Raw genomic sequence first — 13,027 nt, 5'->3', positions numbered from 1 at the left:
TGTCACAGAAGCATAACTTAATTGTAAAAGAGTTCAGGCACTAGACTGGCCTGCCTGCAGTCCAGACCTGTATCCCATTGAAAATGTTTGATGCATAATGATGCACAAAATACGACAACAGAGTATATTGACCACTTTAAGTCAGATATCAAGTAAGGAAGGGAAAAGAATTTCACTTTCAGAAGTTCAACATTAGTGTCCTCAGTTCATTTCAGTAGAACAGGTGCAAAAAAGTGTGTGAAACAGTAGCAAAATGCATGTGCCAAGATATGTAGCAGCCACTTCGCTAGTAATTATAAAAATAAACTTGCACAAAAAATGCCATCCTTTACTGTTTCCCCATTATTACCCGTTATTTTCAGTCTTTTTCAGTCTAATATTACCCAGATATACCCACTGTTAATACCAAGCTATTACTTTGGAAAGAACATGGTATCACCTGTTATTAAAACTTTATTATCAAACTATTTCTCCACTATTATGATGTTACTACAGAGCTGTAATTAAGTGCTACCGAAACATCTGGATATATCATCTGAACAACGTCTAAAAACCAGCAGCCTTACAGATGAGTTTGCTCGTGTTTCTTCATGTTACTTGAGTGACTAAAACTTTTGCCACAGTGACTGCAGCCGAACGGCTTCTCTCCTGTGTGGTAGCGCAGATGCACCGTCAGGTAGCCTGACTGACTGAACCTCTTCCCGCACACCGAGCAGCAGTACGGTTTCTCCCCCGTGTGCACCCTGTTGTGTTTCTTGAAGTCACCTGCATGCCTGAAGGTGCGACCGCACAGCGAGCAGCAGTAGTGTTTTCTGACATTTCTCTGAAAAGCTCTCGAGCTTGTTTGAGTGGCATGTTCTTCTTCTGCTCCATTCATGTTGCATCTTTGAGACTGTGGCTCTTCTATGCCATTTTGTTCCAGACGAAAGACAACCCCTGACTCATTGAATAGTCCTGAATTGGCTTGAGGCTGTTCTAGGTTTACTCTACGTGAGGATGTAGCACTCATAGGAACATCATCATAGAAATATTCCTTGTTATGCACAGCATCTTCATCTGATGTTGGCTCTACTTTCATTTTATAATCATTTTCAGAAATTGTGACTGCCGTGACAGGGTCCTCTCGGTTTGAAATTGGTGCTGACAGTCCATTATTGTTCTCTGTTTTAAGAGTTCTTGGATTGTTCAAGTCATCATGTTCTAAATGTGGTCCTGTCGTAGCTCTGGGGGAGAGACAGGGGGTGGCTAATGACGTGATAGATGCTTCACAGTCAATGTCTTCAAATGAATATGAAGAACAAATTACTGTGATGTCCTTATCAGAGGGGATGAGGTCAGTGTCCTCCTCCAACTCTTCTTTCTGTTTCTGATCAGTGAGATGCAGGTCTGCATCAGCCTGCCCAGATGCAGGGGACATCTGCAGCACAATTCCTGCACAACAGGTGACGAAGCACAAAAAGTCAACAATCAACATTTTAATCAAACAGTTTTTTATAGAAGCCTCATTATAATTAGTAATCTCAAAATAAGGAGCTATTTTTTGAAAATAATGAGTTAGTATTTCAAAATATAAGTTAGTATCTCATAATAATGAACAACTTTCTTGAAATAATGAGAACCTTTCTAAAAATAATGAGTTGTTAACTCAATAATGGGTTAGTACCTCAAAATAATGAGATACTTTCTCAAAATGATGAGAAACATTCTCAAAATACCTTAGTTTCTCAAAAGCATGACTCAGCATCTCAAAAATAGTGAGTTAGTATCTCAAAATAATGACTTAGTTATTATTTTCCCATCAAAATGGCAGAAATTGGATTCCATAAGCTCCAACACTTCATTACTGTGTTGTCTTACCATTGCTTTCCAGTTGTAGCTTCTCCTGGAGCTCCTGCAGCCTCCTCTTCAGACTCTGGTTCTCCCTCTGTGTTCTGGCAGTTTTCTCCTGGTACTCTGACACGGTCTCCTTCACCACCTCCAGAACCTCCTGCACAGCTTTGCACAGCAGCTTCTCCACTCTGGCGTTCAGACGCTCAATTTTGGACATCTTTATTGACTGATGGATGTTGAAAACTGGAGAATATGTGTTGATCAGTGTAATTCTTTGATAGATGTTTGCATGCTTTTGACCAATATGATGACTTGAGTTTGCCTTTGCAGATCTGTAACTATCAAATGATCATTTAGATCCTATAACCTTCAGATATCTCTTCAAAAACACAATTTAGGACACAGTATTACCTTAATGGATTAGAAAAAATACATTATCTCACCATCAAATAGACTCAGGCTCTCTATTGAAAATTAGTATGAAAATGTGAAGCAGCTTACCTTGAACCTAATGTGATCCTGTTATATACTGTCGCGGTGTTTGATGAATCCGAGATTATCTGATAGTAATACAAATCAAAACGCTCATTGTTTACGACATTCACACTTGTGCAGCTGGTAATCAGGTTGCAAATTCCTCTCTCAGTACATGACAGACCGGGAGACCGTTTGGCATCTATGGGTGTAGCTTTTCCGGAAGACAACCGACGTCCAAATATGATTTGGTAAATAAATATCCCGATAGATGTGGGTATTGTGTGCACGAAACAAACATCGACCACCCACATAATTACCCTCTTCCTGGGTTTCAGATGCGGCTGGTATCCAGCGTGAAGTACGTTGCTGCCATCTACTGGTGAATACGCAAAAGCCTTAAAGGGACAGTTCACCCCCAAATCAATAATACATATTTCATTTCTTACCTGTAAACTTTTCTGTCCACCTAGATTGTTTTGGTGTGAGCTGCAGGGTTTTGGAGATATCAGCTGTAGTGATGTCTGTCTCCTCTCAAATATACAGTATATATATATATATATATACATATATATATGAAAAAGGCCTTTTTGTCTAGATCCAAACCCTTGATTTCCAAAACTCTTTGCCTTAAAATGACAGGGAAAACTGCTTATCAGACTCACATGAACCCTAAAATACAAACAATCACACACTTCTAAAGTAAAAACATATTCCACAAGTTACGATTCTGTTTCCCTTGTCTTTTTATTTTCCTTAGTGACTCATGAGGTAAATAACTCTGAGTACACCAGTCTAATTATAAATTCTGTAACAACACATCATGACTTGTCATTTCAGCAACAGATTGCGTTTACACAAACATTAAAAGTGCTTAAAGGTTCGATTACATATTCAACCCTTTACCCTATTTTTTTTTTTCAAATACAAGAAGCCGTAGGACTGATACAAAATGGCAGTTCATATAAACTATGTAGTGATACATTCATACATAAGGTCCTCTTCACCTGACTTTTGCCCCTGAATGTAAACTGGCAGTCTTGTACTCATGGAGTTGTTTCCTCAAATAAACTGAGCAGGTTCTTTGGTTCAAAGTTGGGTCGAGGTAAAGCCTCCTCCGTTCTGAGCCAGTTGTGTCCACATCGCTGTGAGGACTTGGTGGATGGTGGATGTCGGCTGTGCGTGGAGTTTTCATTCACGGTGTCTGTATGGAGCTGTGCGTGTATGGGGCTCGCATTGGGCGTCAGTGTGCGGAAAGAACCATTTGAGTGGATGCTGGAGGGGGTTTGCCCTAAGTTACACAAGGACCAGTCACCCACATTTAAGTGAGTGGGTGTGTGGGCAGGACTTTGATGGTTGTGTAGAGGTGAACCTGGGAGAGGAGTAGATGTGCTCTCCACACACAGTCTGGATTTGACTCTGTAGAGGAAATGTAAAAAAAAAAAAACAAGGGGTTTGATAGAAAAAAGAAATTTAGCTCAAGGCAAAGGAAGTGTCCCAGGAGCTATTTCTCTATATCTTTTATGTTTATTTATACCCTAATGCAACTAAATGTATCATACCTTACAGACAGAAAATGTCTTGACACGGATCAGATTACCTAAAAAAATTGCTGATAATGACATTGGCATACCCCAGGGTCCAACTTTGGGTCCTCTGTTATTCAGTTTGTTCATTAATGATGTGCCTGAAGCATATCCAACTACTGTAACTCGTCAGATGTACGTGGATTACGACTTCATATATTTACATGCTAAAAACAAGAAGCAAGTTGCAGAAGAACTATCTGCTTTGATGGAGTCAAATTCAATTTGGCAAATTTCAGACACATTAGGAACAATGACAACAGAAACCTCAAAGTTGTACTAAAATGCCATAATTCTGTCACACATGAACTACTGTTGGACCAGCTGGACATTGACAGGCAGGACCACATTAAATCTGTAGAAACATTTTATAAGCAGGCTTTGAAAATATTAGATAACAAGTCAAATTCATATCACCACTGCCCAATTTTTAAATAAATATGATGTTTTGAACAGAAAACATGATTAAACTTGCTGTTAAATTATTGCTGTAAAAAATTTACAAGATGGGCATTTTCAATATATGGTGTAAAATTAAGCTATGAATTAGATACATTTCTTATATACTAAAGTAATCCAAAATGAGAACTTCTCTTCTGTGCACTCAGAGTAAAGAGCAGGGCAACAAGCTAGTCAATAATGTCATCCTACCTGTGTGAGAAGTTGGGGGAAAGCTCTGGGTCTGTAGGATCCAAGAGAAACACTGTTTCGTCCTCTGGACTATCCGAGTCTGCGTGCATGGCACTGAGGGAGAGGGTCAGGGTTAAATCCTTGTCCCAGCTATCCTTAGGAGGAGTGCAGGGCACTGGCTTAGTCTGATGAGGGAGAAAGGACCAGGGCAGGGAGGACAGGAGTCTACACCCAAAGCACACCACCTTCTATGGAAAAAAAGACCAAGATAATATGGAAAATGTAGCCTTCACGCATGTGAAAAGTACACTCTTATGTTTCATGTTTGCATTACATGATGCAGAAGCAGAATTTTATTTTAAATATTACTTTACTTACTTGGTAAAGGCTGCTGACTGTAGACACATTAAGTCACTCTTTGCAAGATTACATGTTTAATGCATTTAATTATTAAAACTAAGTCCAAATGTTAATGTTTAAAATATTTATTAGTCACATTACCTGGCACAGGGAGGCCAGTGTCAGTGTGGTCTCTGCAACCATTAGATAGATGCGCCTTTTTAACCTGTGTTTCCAAACAGAAGGGAGTGCAAGAAGCTCAGAGACTGTTGGTCTCTCAGATGGTTCTGGGGCCAGCATCATCCGCAGTACAGACTGAAGCTCAATTGACAGGCCTGCAAATACACATGGGGTTAATAAAAACATAAATGATCTGAATATAAATAATGGGACTTAAAAGAAAGTGGATCTTACTGCTGGTAAACTCTGAGGGGAGGCAGCCTTGTCGGAGCTGCTGCCAGCCCTCTCCACCATTTGGAACCTCAATATTACAGGCAAGCTCCAGAATAGAGACACCCAAGCTAAATGAAGAAAGGATTCAACAATAATCAGGCAAATTTAAATCAGTTCAATCACTTACATTTGTTAGACTATCATGTAATTTTCTCATCTGTGTTATTTGTACCTGAAAACATCTGCTGCAGGTCCATATTCCCCTCGGAGCAGCTCAGGGGCCATGTACCTGGGATCTCCCTCCTGGGCATCCTCTTTCACTTTCTCCTCTGCAAGCTCTGTACTCATCTGTCTGAACTCTAGCAGCAGCCCGAAGTCGCACAGCTTGAGACGGCCAGAGTCAGTCATGAGGATATTAGCAGGTTTCAGGTCAAGGTGCACAAAACCATTAGAGTGTAAGTGTTGTAGTGCTGAGAGGATGTCGCACAGGTAGGCCCATGCTGCAGGCTCATCTGGATTGAAATGTTTTAAATCAAAGTCAAATTAGTATGTCTGGGAATTAGTATACAAGTATGTTCTTTTGTATACAGCAAAATATCATCTCTTTCAGACAGACCTGGGCCAGGAGGCTGGTTCTCAGCATGGAGCAGCAAGCTGGTGCTACACAGCTCTGTCTGAATGTACAGTCTGCCACACTCCTCCCAGGCTGCCACAAAATTCAGGATGTGAGGGTGAGGACATAGGCGCTCGTGGTTCCTGGCTTCTCTCACACTCCGATTTCTCTCACTGTTGCCCCTGAAGCGAAAAGCAGAACGCTTGACTGCATACTGGCAGCCATCCTCATTGCTTTGCACCTAGGAAAAAACAGAAAACGCTTCTATTGGGGGATCTCCAAACAATAATCTTGATCACAGAAAAAATATGGCTATCACAGCTAACAGATACTTAAATTTGTATTGTGAGCTTCCCCATTACAAAACCACAGTCGAGATGTGTTTAATAGAAACGCAAGAAAATGGTGGTGAAATATGACAGGCATTGCCGATTAGCTTGTCATATGCAAATTAGATTTAAATTGCTGATCTACATAGCATACCTTAAATAGTTTTGATGTTAAGTGTATTAAACTTCAATATGTGTAATGCATTGCTTTCATAAACATATACACCTTGCTCACCTTATAGACCTCTCCAAACGATCCTCTTCCCAGAAGGCCCAGATTCATAAAACACTGACTAAAATATGACTGCTGTTTGCTGGGATCATACACAGAATTCGGAGGGGGAGATTTAATAAGAGAACTAGACAGGGGTGTCCAGGGAGACAGATGCTGGGGGAACATCCTGCTCAGAGGGGGACATCCCTTGGACGGTGGCAAAGGGGGCAAAGAATATGAGAGCCGGGCAGGGGAGGACTGGGATGAGTTGGACGTAGATGATGAGGAAAAAGGGAGACGGCGCTTTTTGAGGGAAAAGGACCGCTCCGCATGGGAGAAGTGGGCTGGGAGAGGGAGAGGCACCCTGGACACTGTGGTGGTTTCCACTGCCACTGACATCGTGTAGGACTTTTTCAGTTCCTTTCTTTGAAGACGGTGAGCTGCAACATTCAAAAGAAGACCTTTAAACACTAGCGGTCTTGGCTCACAATTACTATGAATGCATTAATGACATTTCTGCACTGCTCATACCCAGTCAATATACCTTTGTTCTACAGATGCACTGAACCTTGCTGGTGAGGCATGGGTATCAGGAATTGGTACTAAACCTTGACCAGTCGGTACTGTAATACTGATAAACTCCTTGACAAATGATAATGCAAGCAGTATTTATGTAATATTACATAAAAATGGAGCTACATGCAAAAACTCAGGACACAATTTAACTTATTTCCACAAAAAAGTAACAACAAAATAATCATGTCTTATTTTTTGGCCCAAATAACGCCAAGTAGTATAATTAAGAATGTCAACATTATATATGAGTATTGTTATTGATAAACAGTATCAGTGTACATATTAGTATCAATAAAATTCTAATGATACTAATCCCAATCTAAAATTCTAGAACTAATTTGACATAATCCACAGAACAAAAGTAAAGCCTCAATATTTTAATGTTCCTCTAAAACATGTTAATTTAGACTCTGATACATGTGTGATCAAATTTGATCTGCCAATAGAGAATAAAAAGTTGTTCAACGTTAGTAAAAGTAAAGCTATGACAAGGAAATTTTATATTTAGTAACTATAAGTTGAGTAACTTTGTCTGGGAAAATGTAAACACCAGCTCCTGATTTCAAGGACAATCCGACCCGGTGGCAGACATTAAGAACAACTAAATACATATATTCTGATTGATGGTCTTATGTGCTCATGTAGGTCATATACTGACATAAGTATTGTTTCATTACCAGTTAAAAACTCCTTGTAGTAGCTTAAACCAGAACTTTGTGAAGGAACTCCTCTACATCTTGATCACACTCATTTGTCACAACTACAGAGATCTGACACCCTGAACATCCTGCTTGACAGGTTGTCTGATGTCAGTATCGATCAATCCTACTGATCCTTTCATAATCAGCTCATTTGTGTAACATTTCTTCCTAGCCTGTTGATATCTGTTGAGGTAGAACAGACCTACTGAATATAACGTAATCATTTACTGTACATAGAAACGTAACGTTAGCTAGTAAACGTTTGATAACATTAGTCTTCAAATGTAAGCTTTTATTTCAATGACGTTGCTGAATTAGTCATGGCAAACGTAAACATTACTCCACGCAATACAGCAGCATTATCGTCACGGACGAGTGTCCCCTCCACAAAAAAACATTTTGGCTAACGTTAACTGAGGGCGGACCAGTCAACAACACAACAACAATACCTTGTTAGCTAACTGTTAGCTAGTTTATTTACAGTAAAATAGCGTACTGTAACTGACAGTTCAACGTTAAGTAAAACAGAATTAATGAATGTTGTCACATACATACCATACTTCAGTATTCACGACAGTCTCCAACAAAGTGGGGAAAACATACTCGCTGTACCCAAATCCAACCGTGCACACACCCTTCCCTCATGTAACTACCTCGCGCCAAATTCTGAAAATCATACGCAGCGTTGCGTACCTGTCTTCCGTGAATATCGAATGCTTATCTGAATTGCGCAATATCCGCAAGCGGTGCAGTCTGGGGTTTTGCTGCACAACACAGGGCTGGCGCAACTGGCTAGCTAGCTGACCACTTGAAATGGTAACTTAATTTATATTATCGATAGTTTGGTGAGATTTGTCCTTAGATACAAGCACTGAATTAACGTTTATTGTGTCTTTAAAATGTATTAACGTTATAATAACTGACTATACAGTCTGGTGTAGTTGATTTCAGCCTGTGTTTGCTAGCCGGCTAACGCTAAGCTTGCTATGTTAGCTTAGCCTTCCTAGCTATAACGAGAGGTGTAACTTATCTTTGCTCGGCTAACCTTGGAAGTGATGTAACGTTAGCCGACTAACCCATTTAGAATAGTTAGATAAGCTGAACATATACTGTCATTGTCAGACCCACAGTGTGTATTAATTTAACTGTCAGGGCTAATTTTCACTCAAAAATCCAAGGCTGTTTCGTGCTAGCTAATTTCGCGTTAACTCAACTGTACATCGGCTTGTTACTGATGACTGTTTTTTCGCTAGCGTATGAATCAATGACATGCCAGTAGTAGTGATTCTTCTAAATACCTCTGGAAAAAACTGCCTGGCACATTGGCAAAGCAACCAACTGCTGACTTAAATTTTTCTTACAAGGTTTTGCGAACAATAGTGGTTAATAAGTTGTAAACTGTTTTCATATGGATAATTAATAACGACTTACATGGCCTATTGAGATGTCTTGTCAAATAAAGAGGGCTTCTATCCTAGCTACAGCATCAGACAAGCTATCCTGTTTGATCCCATTCTAAATTAAGAATAATGTCCAGTATGAAATCGTCCTCAGGATGAAGCAACAAATCTAGGTGTCTTTGACTCAGTTTCGTTTTTTTAAATACATAATTCTCTGCCCACTTTTCTTCAGGACGTGTTCTTAATGATCCGGCGTCACAAGACCACAATCTTCACAGATGCCAAGGAGTCCACCACTGTCTATGAACTGAAGCGCATTGTTGAAGGAATTCTAAAGAGAACACCTGAAGACCAGAGGCTCTACAAAGTGAGTTAAGAACCAAGTATACCAGTGAAATCTGTTAAATACATGCTGAAATTTACAGTAATGGGCATCCTTATTGAGGTTCTTGGATGTAACTTTTCTTTCTTCAGGGTGACTAAAATATGCTCTGGAACATCTTGTTATTCATTAAAACAAATTCATACATGTTGAAGACTTTAGGGGATTCTGTGACATTTTTAACTTTTGTTCCACAGGATGACCAGTTGCTAGAGGACAGCAAAACTCTTGGTGACTGTGGATTCACCAATCAGACTGCCAGACCTCAAGCCCCAGCTACAGTTGGTCTGGCCTTCCGCATAAATGGTATGATCAGTCTGTGTGTCTAAGCATCAGGGATATTTTTCCTCAAATTAGAGTGAATTTTTTTGTTGACAGTAACAGATATTTTCTATCTTTCTGCTTCTTTTATACTTTGTACTGCATGGGGAATTATTCTATAAAGCTGTTTTCAGAAATGCACTCCCAACTATGTCCTGACAATCAGGTCAGGACATTGTCACTTTCAGAGATTGTCCGTTTCAGACGTGTTCTGGAAATACTCTATATGGTTTTTACGAAGGGTGGCGCCTGCAGAGTATACGGGAGGTGGAGGCAGACTCACCCATAATGATGAATGTTTTGTGATGATATCAATACAAACCAGGTCTCAAAATGAAAATACAGTGATGGAAGCTGAAAAGGGTGATGGACATTGAGATCAGCGAGTCCAGTCTGCTGCTGGCAGGGGAGATGCTTTGTGGTGAACTGGGATTTTCAGGACGCAAACTTTTAGTTTTCTGACTATAATGTCATGTTTTCACATCAGATGATAAAAATAGGTATTAAAGATAGACGTAAAAAATATTAGACTAATGTAGGCTGATAGATTGGCACATAGTATGAACAAAATGATCAATGTAAGACTGGAAAGCAATATACAGGCAAGCAGAAAAGAGATGAAACAGCTGCACACTGTGCAATGTCATCAACATGACCACTCATGCACACCGGTTGCTGATCTGCTGTATGGATGGGAGCAGCCATTCGTCACATCCCATAATCATGCCCCCCTTTGGGTGCAAACAAGCAGTATGAAAGCGGCCAGTCAGTATGTGCATTTGTGTCAAGTACTTCATCACAGGTTATGAGTAAATGACATGCGTGCTGATTGTATCTGTAGGTCAAAGTACATCAGACAAGATTTTTGGTAACAGTGGAACTAAAAGCTTTACTGTGAGAAAAATATCCCTACCATAAAACACCTGCTTTTAGAATGGAGTTTAGTTAAACAGTACCAAAACACCTAAATAAAATGTGTAACTGATATAAAAAAGTGACAGATGTCTGAAATACATTACCCGATGATTCATTAAGGTAGTTGCATGTCTGATTTGTCCACTTTGATGGAGACAGACTGAAGGGACCTTTATTTTTCTAATTTTTCCTATGTGAAGACACCAGTCATTCTTGGGAAAGATGTAGCATAATTGCTCACCTGACTGGCCATAGTATTAGCTCTCCTAATAGCTAAACAGTGATATGGTATTCTTATTTTTTGCATTTAAACTGTCAAAGACCTCATAATTTGATTAACTGGCAGTAAAATGAGAGTGATCATTTTCACCCCAAAAGGGGTGGGGGCCTGATGCAGGAGCAGAATACCTGGATGGGTTGCGTTTCATCCATTCACACATGAGGTGAGCCTCGTGTGTGAATGGTTGAAAGCAACGACTAGCTACTACTAGGGAGCTGGCATGGTGAGGCACAGGCCAACTAATGCAGATATTTCCATTCACACATACAACTCCTCTGGGTAGTCTCTGGACAGTTGTGGAGTTGTGGCGCTTGTGTGAAAGGGGTTAAGTCTTGTTTTGGACTTACTTCTTAAGTTAAATTTTTAAACATCATTAGTTATTTGCCTGATTGATGGTAGCCTTTTTTATTTTATGCCAGTTAATCTGCATTGATCTCATTTTGGGCCCTTATGATCATCAATGATTGTAACTAATCCATTCTGTTGCACTGTTAATTATTGATCTGTGGTGCTAAGTATGATTGCAGCACCCCTTTTCCTGTCCTCACTTCAGCTGTTGTATCAAATTAAAGACATAGAAAGAAAGAAAGATGATTCACAATAATTGTATCTAATGTGGGTGTTCCTTTTCCCTGTTTAAGAGTGCATTAAGCAGAGTAATTCTTACTTTCTTACCTTGGGATATCCACCCAGACTGCAATCGATGTCTACTGCAGCAGCTTTGTGACATGACTGATGTAGCCACATGCAACTCTGCTGCTGTCACGATGAAGCTAATGTTTCTTTGTGTCCTCCTCTGCCCCCTCCTTCAGACGAGATGTTCGAACAGCTGCACATCGAGGCCTTCTCCAGCCCCCCAGAGCTCCCGGATGTGATGAAGCCTCAGGACTCTGGTAGCACTGCCAACGAACAGGCGGTGCAGTGATGACAGGCAGAGGAAACGAGCAATGGAGAGGAAGGATGGAAGTGGGTGTGTGTGTGGATTAACTGCAGTGGAGAAGTAGCGGGGTGGAGGATATGTAATATAATTTCAGTTGATGGATCGGGACGTTATGGGTAACCAAACCTATCCATGTTACCTTCATGCTATCATCCCAGCATCCCCCCCTCCAATTTGCTTCACATTTTTTTTTACCTCTTTATGATTTCCACATCACATGCAGTTCTGCTCCTCGACTTCGCTCTTAAGCACCAACTGGCTCAAACTTTTTGAATGAAGATGTTGGTTTGGAAAGTATGAGTGTGTGTGCGTGTGTGAGAGTTATTATAATTATTATCATTAATATTTTGGAAGAGGTGAAGACGTAGTTGTGTGTCACAGTGCTCTAGAAGTAACATACATAGATAAGGAGTCCGGTGAATCAGCAAACTGCATGAACAAGATCAAAACAAAGGCTTTATTTTCACAGAAACTGATAAACTTTTAGTTGATAAGTTTCCTTGATGTGACTCTCCCAGTTTTGTTGTACATTTCTGATTTGATTTCATGTCAGGAAAGAAAGTCTTTATAATGATTATTATGTTTAGATTTTCCCTGTCATTTTGTTTAAGTATGTTTCTCTTGTCAGTTCTTTGTTCTATGTTTCATGCACTGAGACCAAAGGCAGGTACCTCTTTGACAACAGAGGGATTTATTTTGGTCAAAGGACATTTTGTCTGTGGCATACAGTACACACAGGAGGAGAGTAAGTTTCTGCTGTTAAAACGTAAGATTTAAAAATGCACATGTCACCAACATCAATGTGGCACCTTCCCCTAATCACACAAACATAGCCTGTAACTGTGAGCTTGCTTAATTAAAAGGTTTTCCTGTTTTGTTTTTTACACTGCTGGCTGACTTTTCTTTTAAATGTGATTTTTGTCAACATTTAATGAAGATAACATATTTCAAAGGGTCTTTGTTAAAGAGGTTGGGCAAGCTCAGCTCTGTTCAAGTGTCTTGATAAGATTTGACAGTGAACCAGCATGCACAGTGAAACCCCGAATCTGAAGCAGCTAAATGAATTTCAGCCGTCGTTCATTTCAGTATTTACACCTATGCGTT

General features: G+C 40.0%; 3 protein-coding genes and 1 long non-coding RNA gene across 4 annotated transcripts in view; 2 read left to right on the top strand and 2 right to left on the bottom strand.

Moving 5' to 3' along the window:
* LOC146311978 (uncharacterized) overlaps window positions 1-13,027 on the top strand; it is a 29,240-nt gene that overhangs the window by 534 nt on the left and 15,679 nt on the right. The gene's annotated exons all lie outside the window — the stretch shown is intronic.
* Window positions 372-2,637, bottom strand: LOC146311981 (uncharacterized). The gene is made up of 3 exons (XM_084740298.1): window positions 2,332-2,637; window positions 1,858-2,073; window positions 372-1,431 (listed from the first exon to the last, which is right to left on the bottom strand). The coding sequence occupies exons 2-3, from the start codon at window positions 2,045-2,047 to the stop codon at window positions 563-565; spliced, it is 1,059 nt and encodes a 352-aa protein (XP_084596424.1). The 5' UTR covers window positions 2,048-2,073; window positions 2,332-2,637; the 3' UTR covers window positions 372-562.
* On the bottom strand, window positions 3,033-8,371 carry pkmyt1 (protein kinase, membrane associated tyrosine/threonine 1). The gene is made up of 8 exons (XM_084740286.1): window positions 8,241-8,371; window positions 6,430-6,848; window positions 5,869-6,106; window positions 5,485-5,764; window positions 5,274-5,380; window positions 5,022-5,194; window positions 4,542-4,768; window positions 3,033-3,723 (listed from the first exon to the last, which is right to left on the bottom strand). Exons 2-8 carry the CDS (start codon window positions 6,805-6,807, stop codon window positions 3,351-3,353), a joined length of 1,776 nt encoding a protein of 591 aa, XP_084596412.1. The 5' UTR covers window positions 6,808-6,848; window positions 8,241-8,371; the 3' UTR covers window positions 3,033-3,350.
* On the top strand, window positions 8,368-12,807 carry LOC146311979 (elongin-B-like). The gene is made up of 4 exons (XM_084740313.1): window positions 8,368-8,501; window positions 9,318-9,452; window positions 9,665-9,773; window positions 11,796-12,807. The coding sequence occupies exons 1-4, from the start codon at window positions 8,499-8,501 to the stop codon at window positions 11,906-11,908; spliced, it is 360 nt and encodes a 119-aa protein (XP_084596439.1). The 5' UTR covers window positions 8,368-8,498; the 3' UTR covers window positions 11,909-12,807.

Source organism: Lutjanus erythropterus, chromosome 17 (genome assembly GCF_056507025.1).
Source record: "Lutjanus erythropterus isolate fLutEry1 chromosome 17, fLutEry1.hap2, whole genome shotgun sequence".
Classification (NCBI taxonomy): domain Eukaryota; kingdom Metazoa; phylum Chordata; class Actinopteri; order Lutjaniformes; family Lutjanidae; genus Lutjanus; species Lutjanus erythropterus.
The sequence above is the reverse complement of the archived record's forward strand: the minus strand, read 5'-3'. Positions and strand labels throughout refer to the sequence as shown.

Excerpts from the sequence above, each read along its gene's own strand:
- LOC146311981 (XM_084740298.1), bottom strand. The coding sequence starts at position 2,047 with ATGTCCAAAATTGAGCGTCTGAACGCCAGAGTGGAGAAGCTGCTGTGC. Across the intron at positions 1,432-1,857 it reads GCTACAACTGGAAAGCAATG|GAATTGTGCTGCAGATGTCC; the intron begins GTAAGACAACAC and ends CCTGTTGTGCAG.
- LOC146311979 (XM_084740313.1), top strand. Across the intron at positions 9,453-9,664 it reads AAGACCAGAGGCTCTACAAA|GATGACCAGTTGCTAGAGGA; the intron begins GTGAGTTAAGAA and ends TTTGTTCCACAG. Across the intron at positions 9,774-11,795 it reads TCTGGCCTTCCGCATAAATG|ACGAGATGTTCGAACAGCTG; the intron begins GTATGATCAGTC and ends CCCCTCCTTCAG.
- pkmyt1 (XM_084740286.1), bottom strand. The coding sequence starts at position 6,807 with ATGTCAGTGGCAGTGGAAACCACCACAGTGTCCAGGGTGCCTCTCCCT. Across the intron at positions 5,195-5,273 it reads CCCCTCAGAGTTTACCAGCA|GCCTGTCAATTGAGCTTCAG; the intron begins GTAAGATCCACT and ends GTGTATTTGCAG. Across the intron at positions 3,724-4,541 it reads TCCCCCAACTTCTCACACAG|AGTCAAATCCAGACTGTGTG; the intron begins GTAGGATGACAT and ends TTTCCTCTACAG.